This window comes from Lonchura striata, chromosome 4 (assembly GCF_050655825.1).
Source record: "Lonchura striata isolate lonStrDom1 chromosome 4, ASM5065582v1, whole genome shotgun sequence".
NCBI lineage: Eukaryota > Metazoa > Chordata > Aves > Passeriformes > Estrildidae > Lonchura > Lonchura striata.
The window spans coordinates 69,568,775-69,586,702 of record NC_140706.1 but is presented as its reverse complement, the minus strand read 5'-3'; the positions used below and the strand labels follow the sequence as shown (position 1 = coordinate 69,586,702).

The following is a 17,928-nucleotide window of genomic DNA, read 5'->3' as shown; positions in this document are numbered from 1 at the left end:
ACGATAGTAATTTCAATTTAGACCACTTCAGCCTGGTGAGCACTTTCAATTTTAAGTACACGCTCCAGCAATTCCAGCAATACAAAATACTTTCCTTTACAGCTGCCCAGAATAATACAGGATTTGAGCTCTCTTAACTCTTACTCTCCAAACTCCAAGGGGAAAATATTATTGCACGCTGAGAGTCCTTACAGCGATTTCTGCCAAGCTATGAAAAAACCCTGCAGTTTTACTCATCTGTGCTGATATTTTTGGAGGGTTTTGTAGGTGAGTGTGCATCTGTGCACCCTGTGTGTGAGCGGGTGAGTGACTGTCACCCTGCAGCAGGCTGTACCTGCTCCAAGGCCTGCAGATCTCATTGGGAGCTCTGCATATTCCAAAGGCTGTTGGAGTTTGCAGTAGGTAAAATGGCTTTCCAAGCCAGCAGGAAGAGTTTGCTGTTGGGCAGTGCTGAGGTACTGCTGGAGGGAAGAGGGATGGAATCTTTCAAAGATGTAAAACTACATTTTGAACGCATGTAGACACTGAACAGAAATCTCATAATGTTTTGGTAATGCAGAATCAGAGTTTACAACCCAGTGAGTGCCTCTACATCTCACCTGCCTGGAAATTTCTTAGTGTTTCAATGGGCTAGGACAACTTTTTCCAAACATTTCTCTTAATGAGAATGAGCAACTGTTGAAAAACATCGCCATTCCCAACTAACAATTCCCACACCTCCCCAGGAAAACCACACTTGATTATATGCAATATATGAAAACAATGATAGAACACATTTACCATACGTGGTGGAGGAGAATGCAGGGCAACTTTGCCTGTTCCAACTCATCCCCTTGGCTAATGCACTCTACATCACCAAATCCTGAGGAGCTGCTTGGGCCTTTTGCTGCATTAAGGTTCTGCTTTCACATTGTACCTAGATTCTCCTTGCTCCCACACTGCCAAACATCTGCTTTAGTCCTGGAATGGGAAATCAGAGCAGCAACCAGCATCACTAATGAGATACAGAGCACCCACACCAGGTACTTGTGCCACCCACAACTACCTATCAGTTTCCAAGTCACAGCAAAATAAATGGTATAGAACAAACCTTTCCTGGAGCTTCAAGGGAACTGTCAGGCAGTATTTCACCTGGGTGTGATTTTGTGCAATCACTGTGTACACAAATCAAGCGTGACACTTACATTCATGCAAAGTGACCCTAATTGCACTCAAGCAGACTCTTAAAACAAAAGAAAATTATCTAGATACACATAAATAAGTCCTGAGGGTACCCTTCACCTCCACACAGTTTTGCTTCTATGGCCCATTGTTTGACTTACAGTTTTCAGTCTTTACACCGTTACTTTCCATTGTCTGCATGGATTATTTATTTTACATCCAAAAAAAAAAAAAAAAAAAAGGCAAAGGAAAAAGAATAAAAGTAATAACTTAGCAAAAGATGAAACCATATGTTCCTTCTTTGTGATGTTAAATCCACTTTGTGAGCAAAAAAGGTTATTCGGTCTCTCTGATCTTGAATATGTTGAGTAAATTATATCTCTGTCTAATCAGTTAAGTGATTTTCATACTTCACTGCTATTTCACAAGGAACTTTACTGAAGTCTCTGAAAAATGTGCATCCATGAAAGAAAGCACAAGCAAGAGGGTAAGACGCATGAGAAGTAAGTGAATAAGTAAGACACAAGTTGTGATTCCTGCATGAGAAATGAGCACTCAGACCTCTGCAGCCAGGGTGTGCTGCCAAAGCAGGTGTATTAAGAGATCAAAATGTATTTTTATAAGTTTTTAAAGTTGACTAATATGGCATAATTCAGAGATTCCACATTTACTGAATAAAAACCTGTAAGGAAAGCTACTATTTACCAAAAAAGCTGGCTCTTGGTCATATGCATGTGTGTGTATCTGTGTTTGTGTGTGGGGGTCCAAGAAATCATTTTCTTTGAATGCTGACATTTTTACAGGACTTTCTTTCACCATGTGCTAACTTTACTTACTACAAACACAGTATGAGCGCGACCTGTTTTTTTGGAAGATAATATAATAACTGGAAAAAAAATGTATACTCCTTGCTGGTGTTTTCCCCAGAAGTCTCTATAGCTTGCTATGTATTATTTCCTGAACAGTGAATACTATTGCACAGCTATCTCCCAACTATCATCTGCTTTTGCTTTAGTCATTCTGGAAGACTTGGGAGCTGGGTTTAATTGTTTCTATACCCAATTCAACTGATAACTCATAACATGCAGATCAGCTAAGTGACAAAAAGAAAAGGTCAGGACAATCAGGAAAATTTTTAAAGATGATTATTTAGCGCAATCAAGTATTTCTTAATACTTTGCCCTTCTACATGATTACTGTTTTCTGTTTTAAAGTCATTTATTGCAAGAAAATGGTGTCTCCTATTCCTGAAATACCCTTAGAATATTAATATATCTTAAATATTAAATACCTTAAGATATTAAATATAAAATACCCTAGGGTATTTCCTTAGGTTTAATATATTTGGGAAAGTTGTCAGAAGCATATTAATTGACTTTTTTTCCAGTTTTATTCAATTCTGAAATTTTACTCAGCAATTAATCTGCCTCAAGAAATTTGTATTATTCCAATATTATATGATAGAAAATGCTAAGTCAGAGTTCTGCATAAAAACTACTGACAAAATTACTGATGAAGTCTTTCCCACCACGCCTCAACTGTTCACACGTACCCACAAACACACTGCCACACTGCTATTCAGGTATTTTTTAAACTGCATGAGACTTCCTGATGGTTTCACCTAAATCAACAGCAGTGGGTTAAATAGCCAGTTCAGGGTTATGTGGTTATTGCAGTTGCCAGGATCAGACAAAAATATCTGTCATTTCCAGGAGAGAAATAAGAAAATTTAGTGAAACCAGTAAATAAATAACACCTGTACTGCCTAAAAGCAAAATAATTCTGAAAGTAACTGGCTTAAAAAGTGCTAGTTCTATTGCAGACTTGAAGACCAAGTGAGATTAAGGCCCAAGAGCAGAGCAGAGATGCCAGCACAGGTGTCAGTGTACAGCCCTGGCTGCACTGCCCGTGTTACCTTCCCCTTAGGGGCATGCTGAGGAGCCCCAGTGCTGCAGCACGAGTTATCCAAGGCAAAGCTGAGGTTCTGCCTCCTCTGAGGAACACACAGGGTGAAGCCAGCAATGCACTTCTGAATTGCTCTTACTCCCTGTAGATTTTGGGGCTGTTGCAATGAAGGCCTCTCTGTTTTCACAGAGAAGTCACCATGGCTTGGCCTTCTGGCAGCCTCACAGCCCCTCCACGGTGTCTTCTGCAGAGGGATAATCTCCTGGCCAAAATGGGGTGCTGAGGACCCCTTCCATCTCAAGGACATTTTAGATAAGGTGATATTCAAGAGCTTGCACCATTAACAGAAAATGTGCTTCATTCACAGATGAGGCCAATGTATTGGTGCAGTAATGCTGAGCAGCTCAAGGGGCTGCCTGCAAGTGTTTTCATGGGACCATGGAACATTTTGGGGTTGGAAGGGACCTTAGAGACCATCCAAGCCACCCCCTGTCATGGGCAGGGATACCTTCCATGGGACCAGGTGGCTCCAATCCCCATCCAGCCTGGCCCTGAACATTGCCAGGGTTGTGTCCTGGGTAACTGTGGCTCTGCTGCAGGGAAAGCCAGTGTTTGGATTTGCTCTGAACATCCCTGCAGCTGTGAAACGTGGATGGCAGTGCTGCTGGAACCGACTCTCTTGTGAGGTTTCCTGTACTCTCTGCTAGCAGTACTGCCAAGAATATTCCTCAGACAACTTTTCTGCAGTGACTTGGAATTTTGCACTCTAGATGAAAGCAATTCAAAAGCAAATTGAGAAGCAGAGTTTAAAAGAAATAAAGAGTATTTCAGTTTAGTTGTGTTAGATTGAAGAAATGAGCAGGCTTAAAGGGAAAGACTCCTTCTTTTGGAATCCAGAGCTCACCTTACTTATCCAGCATGTCTCCAGATCTCTGCCTATAGCTGGAAACAATTAAAGTGGTAAGGTAGCACAGGTGGCTTATCCATGTTTTCAAAAGCAGTCCTCTCTTAGCCTGGGGAAATGAAGATGTGTAAGGATATTATCCTCTGTAAGAACTCCACATCTGACACTGCATTTTGTTTTCCCCACAAAACTCCTGGCAGGAGAAAGCTCAGCTACCTGTGGGAAAGGTGTCTGGTCTCTGGAGAAACTCCAAAGCAGCCTCCAGTCCATGTGTGTGTGGTGCCTCACAGGAGAACTATTTCCATCTCCAGCCTCCCTGAGGACATGCGTTTCACTTCTGACTTTTTTTGTACAAACCATCTCTTCATCAGCAGCTGAAAAACAAGGAGATGTGCTGGAGTTGGCTCTGAAACTGCTCCCGAGCACTCGCATGTGCCTCAAGCCAAGGAGTTCCAGTGCTTGGGTTTCATGTGGAATATTGTCCGTGGTGTCACCACGGGCACTGCTCCCAAGTCCTGCAGATTTAATGAGCCCGAGCACACCTCTTGCATCTCCAGGCACAGCAGCTGGAACTTGAAATATTCCAAGCTTGATTTCCCAAGGCTGGTATGTAGAGAGGGCCTAACACAAGCCATCAACACCCAGAGGTTACTGATTTAGGAGGATTTATGGATGGAAAAGTCCAAAGTCCAGGGTCAGGAGGCTTAATACAACTATTTGTGTCACTGCAAGAGTAACTTTGATTACATTGCATCATAACAGTTACAAGTGTCTTGGATTACCTTTCCTTGCCTAAATATCTGGTTTTCTACTAAATATACACATAGACAGTGATTGAGAATACATTGAAGTCATCTCCTCATACAAAAATCCACACAAATGCTTCTTCCGTTGTTCAGAGTTCTTTATTCAAAAGTGGACGAAGAATCAGCCATCTTTCCTGCTCTATAAACAAGTTCTATCTATATTTTTTCCCAGAGGCTGAATATGTAATGCCAGAGCCTTCATTTGAGGGGAACTCTTGTCATTATCTTCCATGTCCTGCTTCTGTATTATTCTACATTTCACAGCCCAGAAACTTATAGGTCCAGCTGAATGATCCTTGGAGCATCTCCTCTCATTCCAAGGGCTCCCAGAAGTGCAGAGAGCTGGTACCAGATAGAATCCACCTTTTGTCTCATGCTTCTCAGATACCTGCTCTTCACAGGAGTTGCTGTTAAACTTCTCCATGAGGAATGTGGGATGAAGAAGTCACAGCCACAATATTCATGGAGAATATGAAAAGAAATATAGTGTTTTTCAGGGAAGAAGACAGCTGGGGAAGGAATGAGAACAAATTAGAGTGAATCATTTTCACTCACTGAACTTAGTGCAGAAATGGGGGGAAAGGGGTGAGTGTGAAGATACTTCCTTGTCTCATCCTATAAAGTAATAACAAAACCTTCTCAGGACTGCTTTAAAAGCTGTATCAAGCACTTAGTGGAGATACTTTTTCTGTACAAGCACAAGCAGAACAAAATCATACAGGGAGAAAATCCATGGGCTGATTTAACAGTGGCAGAAAGGCCACCACTAACTGTCTCCCCACCTGCCACATCTACACAGCTTTTAAATCCCTCCATGATGGTGACTCAAACAAAGCCATGGCTATGAGAATGTCTGAATAAAGCGTGTTTTAATAAAAGTGACTCTGGTCATTCTGGAGAGAAAGCATCTTCATGAGGATCAAAAGACAACCTGGCACCCTTCTAAACTGGAAATCCTTCAAAGAGAATGATCCTAACTGATAGCAAAGCACCAGTTTTGAGGGGGAGGGATGGGAAGTGAAGCTGGTAGGGTGAAAGCTGGAGCAGAAGACCTGCACATCCCCCAAGATTTCAGTGCTGAGTGCTGAACACCGGCCCAGCTCAGCGGTTCTGGGGTGAAGCAATAAATGCAGCTGTCTCTGGAGACAGTTCCTCTCTTGCTCAAGGTCTTCGTGCTGATTAGCAAGGGCCAAGTTCCCCAGCAGGGCTGGAAAAGGTGCCAGGATGCGTAACTCGGTGAGCTTTTCTTTTCTTTCTTGGTCACAAAAAGGAGTTGCTGTCCTGCACTGCACAAGATGTGAAAACCTCGCCTTTACCTCCCAGGAAAAAGGGAAGAGCTCCAGAGAGGATCTTACCAAGGACTCTCCTGACACCCCAGCCCAGAGCACTCAGTGTCCTCCTCCCTGTCCCTCACTTAAATTTAAAATGAAGATAATTACTTCACCCTTTCTTTGGAAAAAAATAATAACTACACAGCATTTTAAATCCTTACTGAGATGAGTAATGTTTGTTAGAGAGCAGCACCTGGACTAGGAGGTTTTTGTGTTTGGTTTTCAATCTATGTATATCTTCATACATAAAGAATAATAAGATGATCTGAGGGCTAAACCAGGAAATCAGAATTAGAAAAACAATTACAACGGAGGTGCACACTTCTAACAATTTGGGTAATTAAACATTGGAACAGTTCAGCAAGATGGGGGCGGATTTTCCATATGGTTTAACATGTTTGTACTTAGACTGCCTCATAATGAATATGTATCTGTAGCACATTTATGAACATGGTTTGGTAACACAGATTTTTGCTTCAACTTGCAGCAAGAGCATAAATAGATTTAAAGTCATTAACAGGAAGGCTAATAGAAAAAATGAATCACACCATGAGCCATACTGCTGATCCCACCCACCTTTCAGACGACACAGGCAGAGTTCAACCAGTCTCCAGAAGGACAGATTGGGATAAAAAGAAAAGAAAAACAATATTCATAAGAGATTTATAATTAAAGCCCAAGATTCATTTCCGTTGGAAACAGATGGCCAGGCAAAAGCATTGGGGATAATTTAGCTAAAGCCTGTGCTTCAACTTGCTAACAAAAGCATGGATTTAATCTTCAATCCAGAGGGTAACCTGTTTATTGCATATTACAGAGCAGGAAACACCCGCATGGCTTAAAAACTGACATGCTCACAGCACCAGTGCACAGCCAGCACTGCTGGGAACAGCACTGCTGCTTCCAAGGAAAATAAATTCAAACTGCAAGGGAACAGAACAAAGAACAAGACTGGTAAAATCCCAGGGAAGAGTGAGAGATTGAGGGCTGGGTTAATCAGAAGAAACTTAATGTGGTGAGCAGTGCATTCTGTGGACAAAACCTTTGTTTTTCTTTGTTTCCTTCAGGTAAACCAAAGTTACAGCATTACAGGATAAATCTCAGCACCAGAAACACATGTTCGCACCTAGGGAAGTCTTCTGTCTTGAGAAATAATACAGAAAAGAGTCCCTGACATGGCTTTTCCACTGGGAATACAAGAAAAGTGTTGATAACTTTACACCTGAACTGGCTTTCCTTCTATATGCCTTCCCCATAATGAACAATCTTGGTTTACTGCTGTCACACCTACCTCAGTAATTCCCCAAATGTCCCTTTACGCCAGTGTGTCTCTCACCTGGACCTGTGCACAGCAAGAACTACAAACTCTCAGACCTGCCCTACTCTGATTATCAAACCTGGTAATATTTCCAGCAGCACTGACTCCCTTGCACTGCAATGCTACTGCTGTTTGTATGTTCTGAAAGAGCTTGGTGAACAAAAACCAGTGTAAAATAAATGATCTTTGAGGAAACAGTATCACTAGGCAATTACTGCTTGAATAATTCTGGAATCAGAAGAGAGACTGAGTGAATTTCCTCATTCAGCAGTGACAAACCAGCATGTTGCACTTGGAACCAGGAAACTCAGAACAAAGATTTCCCCGTAACTATAGAAATGGAGCAGCTATTTTATGGCACTGATTACTCACCTCTAAGATCTTTAACATGTTCTGTTGGGAAATGCAACCACTGAAACACTCCTGCTATGCATGACACCCTGAGGCCTATATTTAAATAAATATAATATCTCTGATTTCAATTAGAGGGAATTAAACAGAGCCTACCCTCTGAAATGAGAAAATGGGAAAAAGTGACTTTTGAAAATATAATCCTCAGAGAAGGAAGAAGGACAGGTGTATTCTTCTTGAATTACACATTACAGGCATGACTGCTGTGAGCATATCATGGGATATAAACTATAATGAGAAAGTTTATTCTGCATCCTTTATCTTTTTTACATTTTCCCCTTCTGCTTTGCACAGATGGCTTTTATAAAATGGTTGTAGGGGTTAAGACAGAAAATGGAAATGCTGTAAGAAAACAAGAAATCCTTTTTCTGGGATATTTTCAAACTTGAATGTTTGGGGTTTTGGTTTTTTTTTTTTGGGGGGGGGGTTTTTTTGGTTTTTTTTTTCTTTTTCTTTTCTTTCTAAGAATAAACAACACCTAAGGAGTAAAAGATTGTCTCATACAGAGCAACAAAATTAACAACAAACTCCAGAGCCAGTTCCCTGCCTGGGAGTGCCATCCCAAGCCCAGAGCAGCAGGGGATGCTCTAGGCTCAGTGCAGTCCACAGGGCTTTCTCCTCAGGAGGTGATATTCCTGTACATCATTTGAAGGACACTGATGTTGGAATATTTTATTTACTTTTTATGTTCACATTTTCTTCAGTCTACTGGAAATCTGGAGAAGGGGTATAAAAAAACTTCAGCTCTAACTTCGGAACTGGAGAAAGTGCCATAAAATGATTAGACTCTAAGAAGTCAATCTGTCCATCTTCTAAAAAAAAATTCAAGGTTGGAATACAGATGTACAATCATGAGAGGAAAACAGCAGGTGCCAGAGGACTCTTTGTCTTGTGGATAAAAATAACATAAAGTTGGAATCTGTAACCAGACCAAAAACCAAAGTAGAAAGAAGGCATTTATACCTTTACCTCAGATATTAACTACTGCAAGAGATTTATAATGGGAAGCAATAGATTTTTCATATTTTTCTGATCTAAGTCAGAAGTGGATGTTTTTCCTCATGTTCAAGAAACAGCTACCTTCTAGTTAAACAGAATTTCCTGGATTTGAGCAATGAAATGGGACTTGAAGACAACAATAAGAAATGGCAATCTGGACCTTATGCCTTTGGGAAGACACTGTGTATTTCAGAAGGCTACGGTGTAAGCAGCCAGGACAGTGAGAATGGTTATTGCATACTTATGAATTCAGCTAAATTTAGGACTCTGCTATAGGAAATGTTTCCTGTGTGCCTCTGAGGAACAACCACAGCTACCATAGGAAAGACACGACTCCATGTGGGTTTCAAAGACTGTCTCCTAGTACAGGTCCTCATGCTGGCCTCTGGCATGGATGAGAAAGAAACAGATGTCAGTGGGATCTCAGCCTGCTGAGACTTTTCCACAGATTTCAATAAAAGCACCCCACATGTTCAGTCAAGCTGTAGGGCAAGAAAGTGATGGGAAACAAAGACAGGAACCACACAGGGTACCACTTCATCTCAACTCGCTCATTACCTGGGATAACTGCTAGATCTTGGCACACTCACAGGCTGAGGAGTTGAATAACGGCTGGTGAGGGCTCTGTGGCTGTGGCAGGGGAAACAGCACAGTGTGTTCCTCCTCACAAAAAGCAGGCACTTCTTGCTCTTCTCTGCTGCCATTCCACACAGAGGCTTTCTAAGCAGACTTTCACGTCCAGTGTTGAAAGCAGAATTAATCATGCAGCCTTTTTCCTTGCAAAGAGAAAAGAAAAAAACCTAGCAGCAGTAAAAACCTCAAAGAAATCACATTTAAAGACAAAAGATGCTGAAGTCACCTGGGCTGAAGGCCAGAGCTATGTATTCCCTCTGTACTTTTTTAAATCCTTCTTTGTGGATTTCTTTCAAATTCTCCACAGCCACAGAGTAATAAGAGATCAATTCTTTAGGTGTACTAGCAGTGGGTCTGCTAAAAGATTGCTTAGGGGTCACTTGAGAGCCTAAACAATTTGGTGAAGATAAACACCACCGACCCAATATGCTTTTTATCAACACCAATTATATTCCTTCCATCCAGAGTGACAAAATGTAATAGAATCTGCTGATGAAAACCAAAATAAAACTGGAACCAATTACTGTAAAAAAGTATGCTGTGAGAGAAAGACTTCAGAATGCTGCCCAAAGGTAAGATATTACTAGTTATGCCCTTCAAGTTTTGCCAATATTCAGAGCTTTGAAGCTTGTGTTTCTTTAGAAGAAAATTAGATGATGATATATGAAGCATTTCTTTAATGGCATACAGTTCACTGTCCCAAAATGCTCCTTTTAAGCAACATGCAATTTCTTCATTCAAACTCTGACAGCAGTCACAGCTTGGTGCTCTTCAACTTCTCACAGAGCCACACTTCGTCTCCAGCCATCTTAAAAACCACAAATGCAGCTTGGTTATCTAAAAGGAATTAAGTCTCTTGCTTTGGATTTTGGCAAATTCACACAGATGTTTTGTCACTAGTGATGTCCATTTCCAAATTGTGCCCTGCACACTGCCGATGTAGAACCATTCCTATGCTCAGAGTAAGGCTTTGACTTTCTCCTGCCCACTGTTCCATGCTGACTCAGCTTAACTAGAAGAAGCAAGCTGCATTTAAGGAGGAATAAATACACTCTTGCCAAGTAATGCTCATAAGTGATCTTTTGAAGCAAATCTAGGGAACGACAACAAACGTCATGGCCTGCACTGATTTCAAGTGATTAAATACTTGACTTTTACTGAGACACTGATGTTTATAAGGAATTATAAAAAAGTATTTTTCAGGCTACATCAGGATGACATTTCAGGACCCTGTTCTCCCCTTGTTATGGAAATTCACAATAACAGTGGTTAATCAGTTCTGTTACTTCAGTCACAAGCTAAACTTCAGCAACCTTGCCCTGGTTATACCTGAAACAAATGGAATTGATGAAATAACTTTAAGCCATATCATGGATTATACTTTTGTTGCACCATTAATTCAAATCCAGGTACTTAATTATATCTCCTTTCATGTGGTTATCTGTATTTATATTTTTTGTTATTCGCTTGCCTGGCAGAGATGAAAACAGGAAGCACAATGCAGGAAAAAAGAGCATTTTGGTATTTTCACATTGGCCCGTCTTTGACACAAATCCTTCACTTCATCAAACCTTGATGTATGATCCACAGAAAGGAAATCATGTACATTATTGAGTATTCCTCTGAACAGAATGGGATGTGAAGTGGAGCTTGTGTTATTTAACTGCTAAATTAAATCTCAGGATTTTTTTTAACCCTCATGGAAATACACATTCTCTGCCTGTTCTTGGAAACAAGAAAATAAAAGGGAGAATGGCAATAGAAATATTCCTGCTGTCCCAAGACTACAGTTCATTAAATCAATAGCAAACAGGTACATTGTATGTCCCAGTGCCTTTTTCTGAGCTAATGTTATCTTTTGGACAAATAGACCTAACATTGGTTGCATAATTAAAAGTGTCTGTAGTATGAAGTAAACCAGATTTTACTCACTTTGCCTCAGCATCACTGATGAACATTCACTGGCTTTAAAGGCAGATGACAAAAGGAACCTGTGTTCATCTGGGAGTGTTATGTACTGAAAACCAACAGGTACTTCTTCCAGTACTGGGTTATAGTGCACATCAATAATCAGCAAAGGAATAGCCCTTTCTTCAGAGATCTCCTTAGCTGAAAAAAAAAATCCTATAAAACATACTACAAGTAATTTTCTTTCCTTCTTTTCTCAGAGATTTCCTGAATCACATTCGGCTAGAACCTGGGAGATCCAGCACCCCCATTTGCATGAAAGAATACCACTGTGAGGAATTCAGTATCTGACACAGCATGGTGGAGTGACCCCACAGCTTGCCATAAAATGGCAGAGTGATTCATGGTATCTCACAAAATGGCACAGCCACCCACAGCCTGGCACAAAATGTCTGTCTGACCCCACACCAGACTCTTCCCAAGATGCTGGCCTGTCCCCCCACCCAGGATGGTGCCACGCATCCGTGCGGCCCCGCGGCCGAGGGCAGCCGTGCCTGGGGAGCCCCCGGGAGCGGAGCCGAGCCCGGGACACGCCCGAGCTCCGGGGGCTGCCCTGCCGTGGGCTCAGAGGCACTCGGGGTGTGCTGATCCCAGGATGTTACCTACATACCCTTCTCCTTTCTCTTCCTCTTTATTCTCCTACATTCTTCTCCAAATACATTGTACACCGAGAACCTCAGCGTGCCTTTGTGCTCCAAAGTTTGCATGTCTGGCTGAGCTTCACACCCATACAGCCGTCCCCTCTCATCTCCCTGCAGGGAAGGACTGACAGTTCTGCTTTATTCACCATTCCTGGCACTGCCTTCTACTCTTCTTTACCTGTAGCTGTGGAAGAGTGTTTTGTCTCCACATTTATGGCAAACTAAGTAACAACAACACAACCACAATAATAATATTATTGGTAATAAAACTTTAAAAGTCACTGATGATGTTAAAATTATCTTACCATTAGAAGATTGTTTGTGAAGAGCTTTAAAATAAAATTGAGAAAACCTGAAAAAGACAGCATTCTTCTGAAGAACAGGCTGGCTCTCTGAAGGTGTGGGTGTTTCTAAGACCAGATCAGAGTTATATCCAACCTGCCTTTTCCCCATGCCCACACAATGTCTGGAGAAAGCTTGAGAAAACCTGAAAAATCGTAAGTAAATGCTCCCCACAGTCTGTCCCCTACCCAGCCTTTCTCCAGGTCTCTTTTCCAGTGTTTACCCATCAAACCTTCCCAGAGAGTGGGCATGTAACATATCTGCAGATGTAAACAAGCTGTGAAATCCTGCTGGGACAGTGTATGAGCTACTGAGAGCTTAGCAAACAGAGAGTGGGGCTTGAGAGCTACACAGCATCCCCATGAACCAGAGACCACTGCGCTGTTGCAGTGACACAACAAGTGGTGTGTGAGAGCAGACACAGAGCATTCCAGCAAAACACTCAGGAATGCAGCTAAATTGTGGCTATTGTCTACCCCACTCTAAAGCCAACTTTTGCCCTCTATTAGATCAAAGTATCAGATTCACTGGAAATGTACTCCCACCGTGTACTCTACAAACACTTACTCTCGTGGCACATTTATTTAACACACAGAGAACTGATCCACTGTTCTGCCTTGCACTGGTTACTTTCAAGGACTCCCATTCTGCCTGAGAGAGAACAGATATAAATAATTATACAATAAAATGCTGTCAGAGAAAAATGTTCTCTGGCTGCTTTGGTCCAATGAAAGCCAAAGCCACCATAAAACTTTCAGGGAAAAGCGCAATAATTAATTCTATGAGGATAACACTCTATCACCCTGCCTTGCTGCTATTAATCCACAATAAATTAAAATATCTTGGTCTCTCTGTATACAGTTTAACTTATACACCTAATTTTCGCCTTTTAAAAATTACCTTGGAAAATTAAATGTATCTCCTCACAGATAAGAATTTTATAGATCACATTTTAGAGTATAATATCTCAGTATGTTATTCTCATTTCTTTTAAGGACATCAATGGCACATTTTTTTTTTAAAGAGTGAGAATTTATAGAACATCCAAGTTCCTGATTACTTACTGGATAACGTGGATATGAAGAAAAGCTAGACAGATTTCTAAGGAATTAACTAGTAATCTTAAGGACCACACAGCATTAAAAATAACAGTGACAATATTAAGCACTTATGTAGATGCACACCATTCTTTAATAATTATTATTTACATGCAATTCTCCAAGTCCATTTCTGTGTCGTCCCCAGTATATTCATTACAGAAGTAACTCTAAGAGCTGCCTGACTTGTTTCTGTGATTTGTTAATGGCAGCTTTAGTCTGCTTTACATATTTTAGTATGAAATTTTCTGGGGTTTGGCAGTTATGTACCAGCAGTTAGCTGCCTTTTGAAAAGGTCAGGGGTTGCTGAAGTGCTGATAGTTGTATTTCATTCAGATTTCTGATTTCAGGAATGCTCAATTTTTTAGCCATAATCCATTTATATAAATGTAATTTCTGAGTTAAGTGACACACTGCTGAAAAGCAGGCTTATCTGAAATGTTACCAAAACAAGTTATAGCCATTCAACAAATGAATCATGAATTCTACTTAACATATTTAATCTTGAAGCTTATATGTGTGTGTGCATTTTATCAATTACCACAGATCACCACGAATGTGCAGCCAGTCCGTGCATCCATCATCCATGCAGACACCTTGGAAAAGGGCAAACTTTGAAGAATGTCTCAAATGATGTATGTATTGAGAGAAGAAATTCTGTTTCAGAAGCAAAATGTCATAAAACATCCCTGCACCAAAAATAATAGTAATGAAACAGCTTACTTGAATTTGTTTAAAACAAACTAGGCCAGAATTCCTATCCTGAATGCAAAAAAAGAGGCAGACCACTTTTATGAATGCCATAAAAATAAACTATTTTAATAGGTACATAAATAAAAGGTTTAAAGTAGAATTTCCCCCCCAAACATCAAGATGGCCTAGCTTCTGTACAGAAACTGAACAATATTCATGGGACTCCTAAATTAAATAAACCCTTTGTTACATTCAAAACCACTGAAGGCAAATACATAATGCAGTGACGCACCTGAATTGTTCTCCTTCCTCATCCTAGCAGTGTATACAGTATTTCCTTGGTTTACAGTACTCTGAGGATATGAATCTGTTAAATAAACTAACTCTGAACGACAGGGTGGAAATAAAATTTTAAAAGTCAACGTTAAAAGAACCCAAACAACCCTGGCACCCACAGGGGTACCTTGCATCAGCCAGGAAATTTTAATGGAAGAGAAATAAGGATTGTGCTGTAAAATAAATTATATATTTTACATATTGTTGTTTAGTTATCCTAAAGTGTTTAAATATTACATTCACTTTGGTGATGTGTTTTTGTTCATGCCTGTAATAAATTACACGAGGTGTGCGCTCGCTGGTCATGTGTTTTACTGCAAATGGGGGGAGCTCAGGACATCTAGGAAATGTTAAAAATATTTCAGATTAGTTAAGATGGACAAAATCTAATTTGAAGCAGCTTTCCTCCTACCATGTCCCCCTCCCCAGCACCTCTACAAAGTTACCTGATAGCTTCAGTTTTTGCTGTGTTGTATCAAAACATGTCATAGGCTGATGACTAACACTGACCACAGAGGTTCTCGTGTTTTGCTTCTCCTTTCTCCCTCTGAGCTATCTGTCAGTTTGAGAACATCTGCCATTAATATCTCCACGCTCTCCAAAGATTCCAGCTAATTAAGGAAGGAACCTCATTTGTCCATCAAAGCTACATTTCCTGAAACAAGATGCTATCATTGTTGTTATCTGGAATGTGTCTGGTGATGGGTGAGGACCACTCATCCTGTGAAGGAGAAAGTCTGTCACATGGTCACTCAGAGTGCTAAGGTATCTTGTGCTGGTCAAATCAGAAACAAAATTAAAAGACGACAATTTTCATTCATAGTGCAGAACTGGCATTTCTAGTCTATTCCATCAGAAGTTCAAGAAGTGGGGCCAGGCTGACTCAAGCCTGGCCAAGGAGCCTGCTTAGAGTTTACCCACCAGCAAGACGTGACCGGCAGTGAAACGACTGCCCCTTTTTCCGATTTGCTTTCTTCTTCTTCTTGATCTTCTTCTGCTTATTCGCACCTTTGCTTTTGTCTGATTTCTTTTTCTTTTCGTCCTCCTTAAACCACGGCCCCCAGACTCCTCCGTTGAGCTTGGGGTTACTGCGAGGGTCCTTGGGCGGGTAGCGGACGGGAACCGCGGTCTTGTTGAACTGCGAGAGCCTCCGCAGCAGCTGCTTCACCACCTCGGGGTGCCTGGCAGACAGGTCCACGCGCTCGTAGGGGTCAGCCGTGATGTTGAAGAGCCACACGGTTTTCCCGGCTGACCAGGAGACGCGCTCGTTGTGCCAGCGGTTGGGACCCGCGTTGCTGAAGGCCTGCGGAGGCACCCAGTCGCTGTAGCCCGGGTTTCCCGTCAGCAGTTTCCAGTGATTCACTCTGATGGCAGACTGGATGGCAGTGTTCCAGATCCCATAGCCAGCGGCCCAGGAGCCGTTCTTGGCTTTGGTGTAGATCGGGTCGATGTTGTGCAGGATGTCCACCCGCGGGGAACGCCTGCCCTCGCTGATGGTCTCCCACACGTCGTAGCCGTCCAGCTGGATGTCTTCATCGATCTGCCCCTCCGCCAGCGTGATCAGCGTGGGGAACCAGTCTGTGATGTGCACCAGCTCCTTGCATACAGACCCCTTGTTTTTCAGAAGGGGGCTGTGCACAAACCCGACAGCGCGGATACCTCCTTCCCAATAGGTGCCTTTGCTCCCTCGGAGCGGCCAGTTACTGCCTCCGGCCATTGGCTGCCCACCGTTATCAGAAGAATAAATGATAATGCTGTTCTCATAGTAGCCATACTTCCTCAGAGCGAGGGTCACGTTGTTTATGGCCTCATCCAAGCAGGCCAGCATGGCTGCGTAGCGCCGCCTGTTGATGTTGTTTATCGAGCGGTAATGTTCAAAATACCTTCCTGGTGCCTGAAGAGGCGAATGGACAGCTTGGTAGGCAATATACAGGAATATGGGTTTCCTGGGGTTATGAGAAGCCAGGATCTGCTGCACTTTCTGCGTGTACATCTGCGTGGAGTAGATGCCGTTGTCGTGGTCCCAGGCGGCGTTGTCGTTCTCGTACAGGTCGTAGCCGCATATCCCGGGGCTGTCGCACTTGAAATGGGTGTAGTAGTCGCCGCTGCCCAGGAGCGAGCCGAAGAAGGAGTCGAACCCCCTCTGTGTGGGCATGCACTCCCTGCGGTAGAACCCCAGGTGCCACTTGCCCACCATGTGCGTGGAGTACCCAACCTCCTTGAGCTTCTGAGGTAGCGTGACGTTATCCAGAGGTAAGCAGTTGGGCTGCGTCGGCCGGATGATGGAGTGCTGCAGTCCTGTGTGGATCTGGTACCTGGAGGTGAGAGGAGAAAGGCATCAGGCTGGTGGAGGAAATGCTCAGGTGTATGGACACCTTAATCCTAACAGAAAATATCCCTATGCATGCCAAAGCCTCCTCTGGAAATATTTCAGGGTGCCTGTGTGCGCTGCTTTCAAAAGCCAGCTTGGTCACACCATCAAATCTGTCCTTGCCTCACTGAGGGATGAAACCTCTCCCTCCATGATCCAAACTACTCAAAATACCCACATATACAGGAGCACAGGTACTTTGAAGCAACCTCCTCTCCTCCACATGTCTCCATTTAACAATGGCTATAGAAAATTATGTGGATAAATACAATTTTTACAGTGCCTCGTAATTTGCTAGTGGTGAACGTATCTACAGCATATAAAAATGCTGGGCTTTGAGCGTGTAAGAGCAGTATGTTTAAAGGATGGGATAATAAATTCTGCAGTGCACTACAGGCTATGTGTAAAGAATACATATGGCCTCCTTATGATGAGAAAACGAATCCAGCACAGGCAGCAGTAAGTACCAAAAATGAAGGGCAAATATATTTATACCAGTTTGACACTAAAAAAGAGAATGCAACAGCAGATAGTAGACCAAAGACAACTTCTTCCTGAGTGTAAGAATAGGTTCAATTCTCAGCCATGTCCACAACACTGTGTATCTCCCCCAAAACCGCTTCTTATTAATTTGTGGTAGCAGGAGCTGGGGTTTCTTGACACATTCTCCTGGTGTTGCCAATGTGATCGGCCTCTTGAGCTGTCTAGAAAATTAAAACCATTAGGCTCTGCCTGTCCATAAATAACTTAAAGCCTGCTTTCATATGAGGCCTTCTTGGCCAAGATCTCCGAAGGCGCCATAGCTGTCTTTAATGGCTGGCAATGTGTATGGATTGTGCAACTCCCATTTAATTCTGGAGCTAATTTCCCTGGACCCAGAAGCTCCGGTCTCACTAAGTGCCTGCAGAAGCTCTGGGTGTTGTGCTGCTCTGGACCCAGCGTGCTGCAGTGCTGCTGCTGCGCTCTGCCCCCCCGGCCCCTCTGCACAGCATTGTCTCTGGCACCAGGCTGG

The 17,928-nt window shown here is 42.4% G+C and overlaps 1 protein-coding gene across 12 annotated transcripts in view; it reads right to left on the bottom strand.

Moving 5' to 3' along the window:
- Nucleotides 1-820: 820 nt before the first annotated feature.
- Nucleotides 821-17,928, bottom strand: part of ARSJ (arylsulfatase family member J) — a 117,140-nt gene continuing 100,032 nt past the window's right edge. For 3 of the 12 annotated variants that reach the window (XR_014955259.1, XR_014955260.1, XR_014955261.1), the window contains 2 exons: nt 14,992-16,860; nt 11,400-14,205 (listed from right to left, as the gene is read on the bottom strand). Coding sequence is in view for 1 of the 12 variants with exons in the window: in XM_031504670.3 (XP_031360530.2) it covers nt 15,459-16,860 (1,402 nt within the window). In the remaining 11 variants the exon portion in view is untranslated. Of the gene's footprint in view, nt 961-3,970; nt 4,080-4,186; nt 9,612-11,399; nt 14,206-14,314; nt 16,861-17,928 lie in introns of those variants that run through there. The other 9 variants (XR_014955252.1, XR_014955256.1, XR_014955258.1 and 6 more) reach the window with 9 other exon arrangements.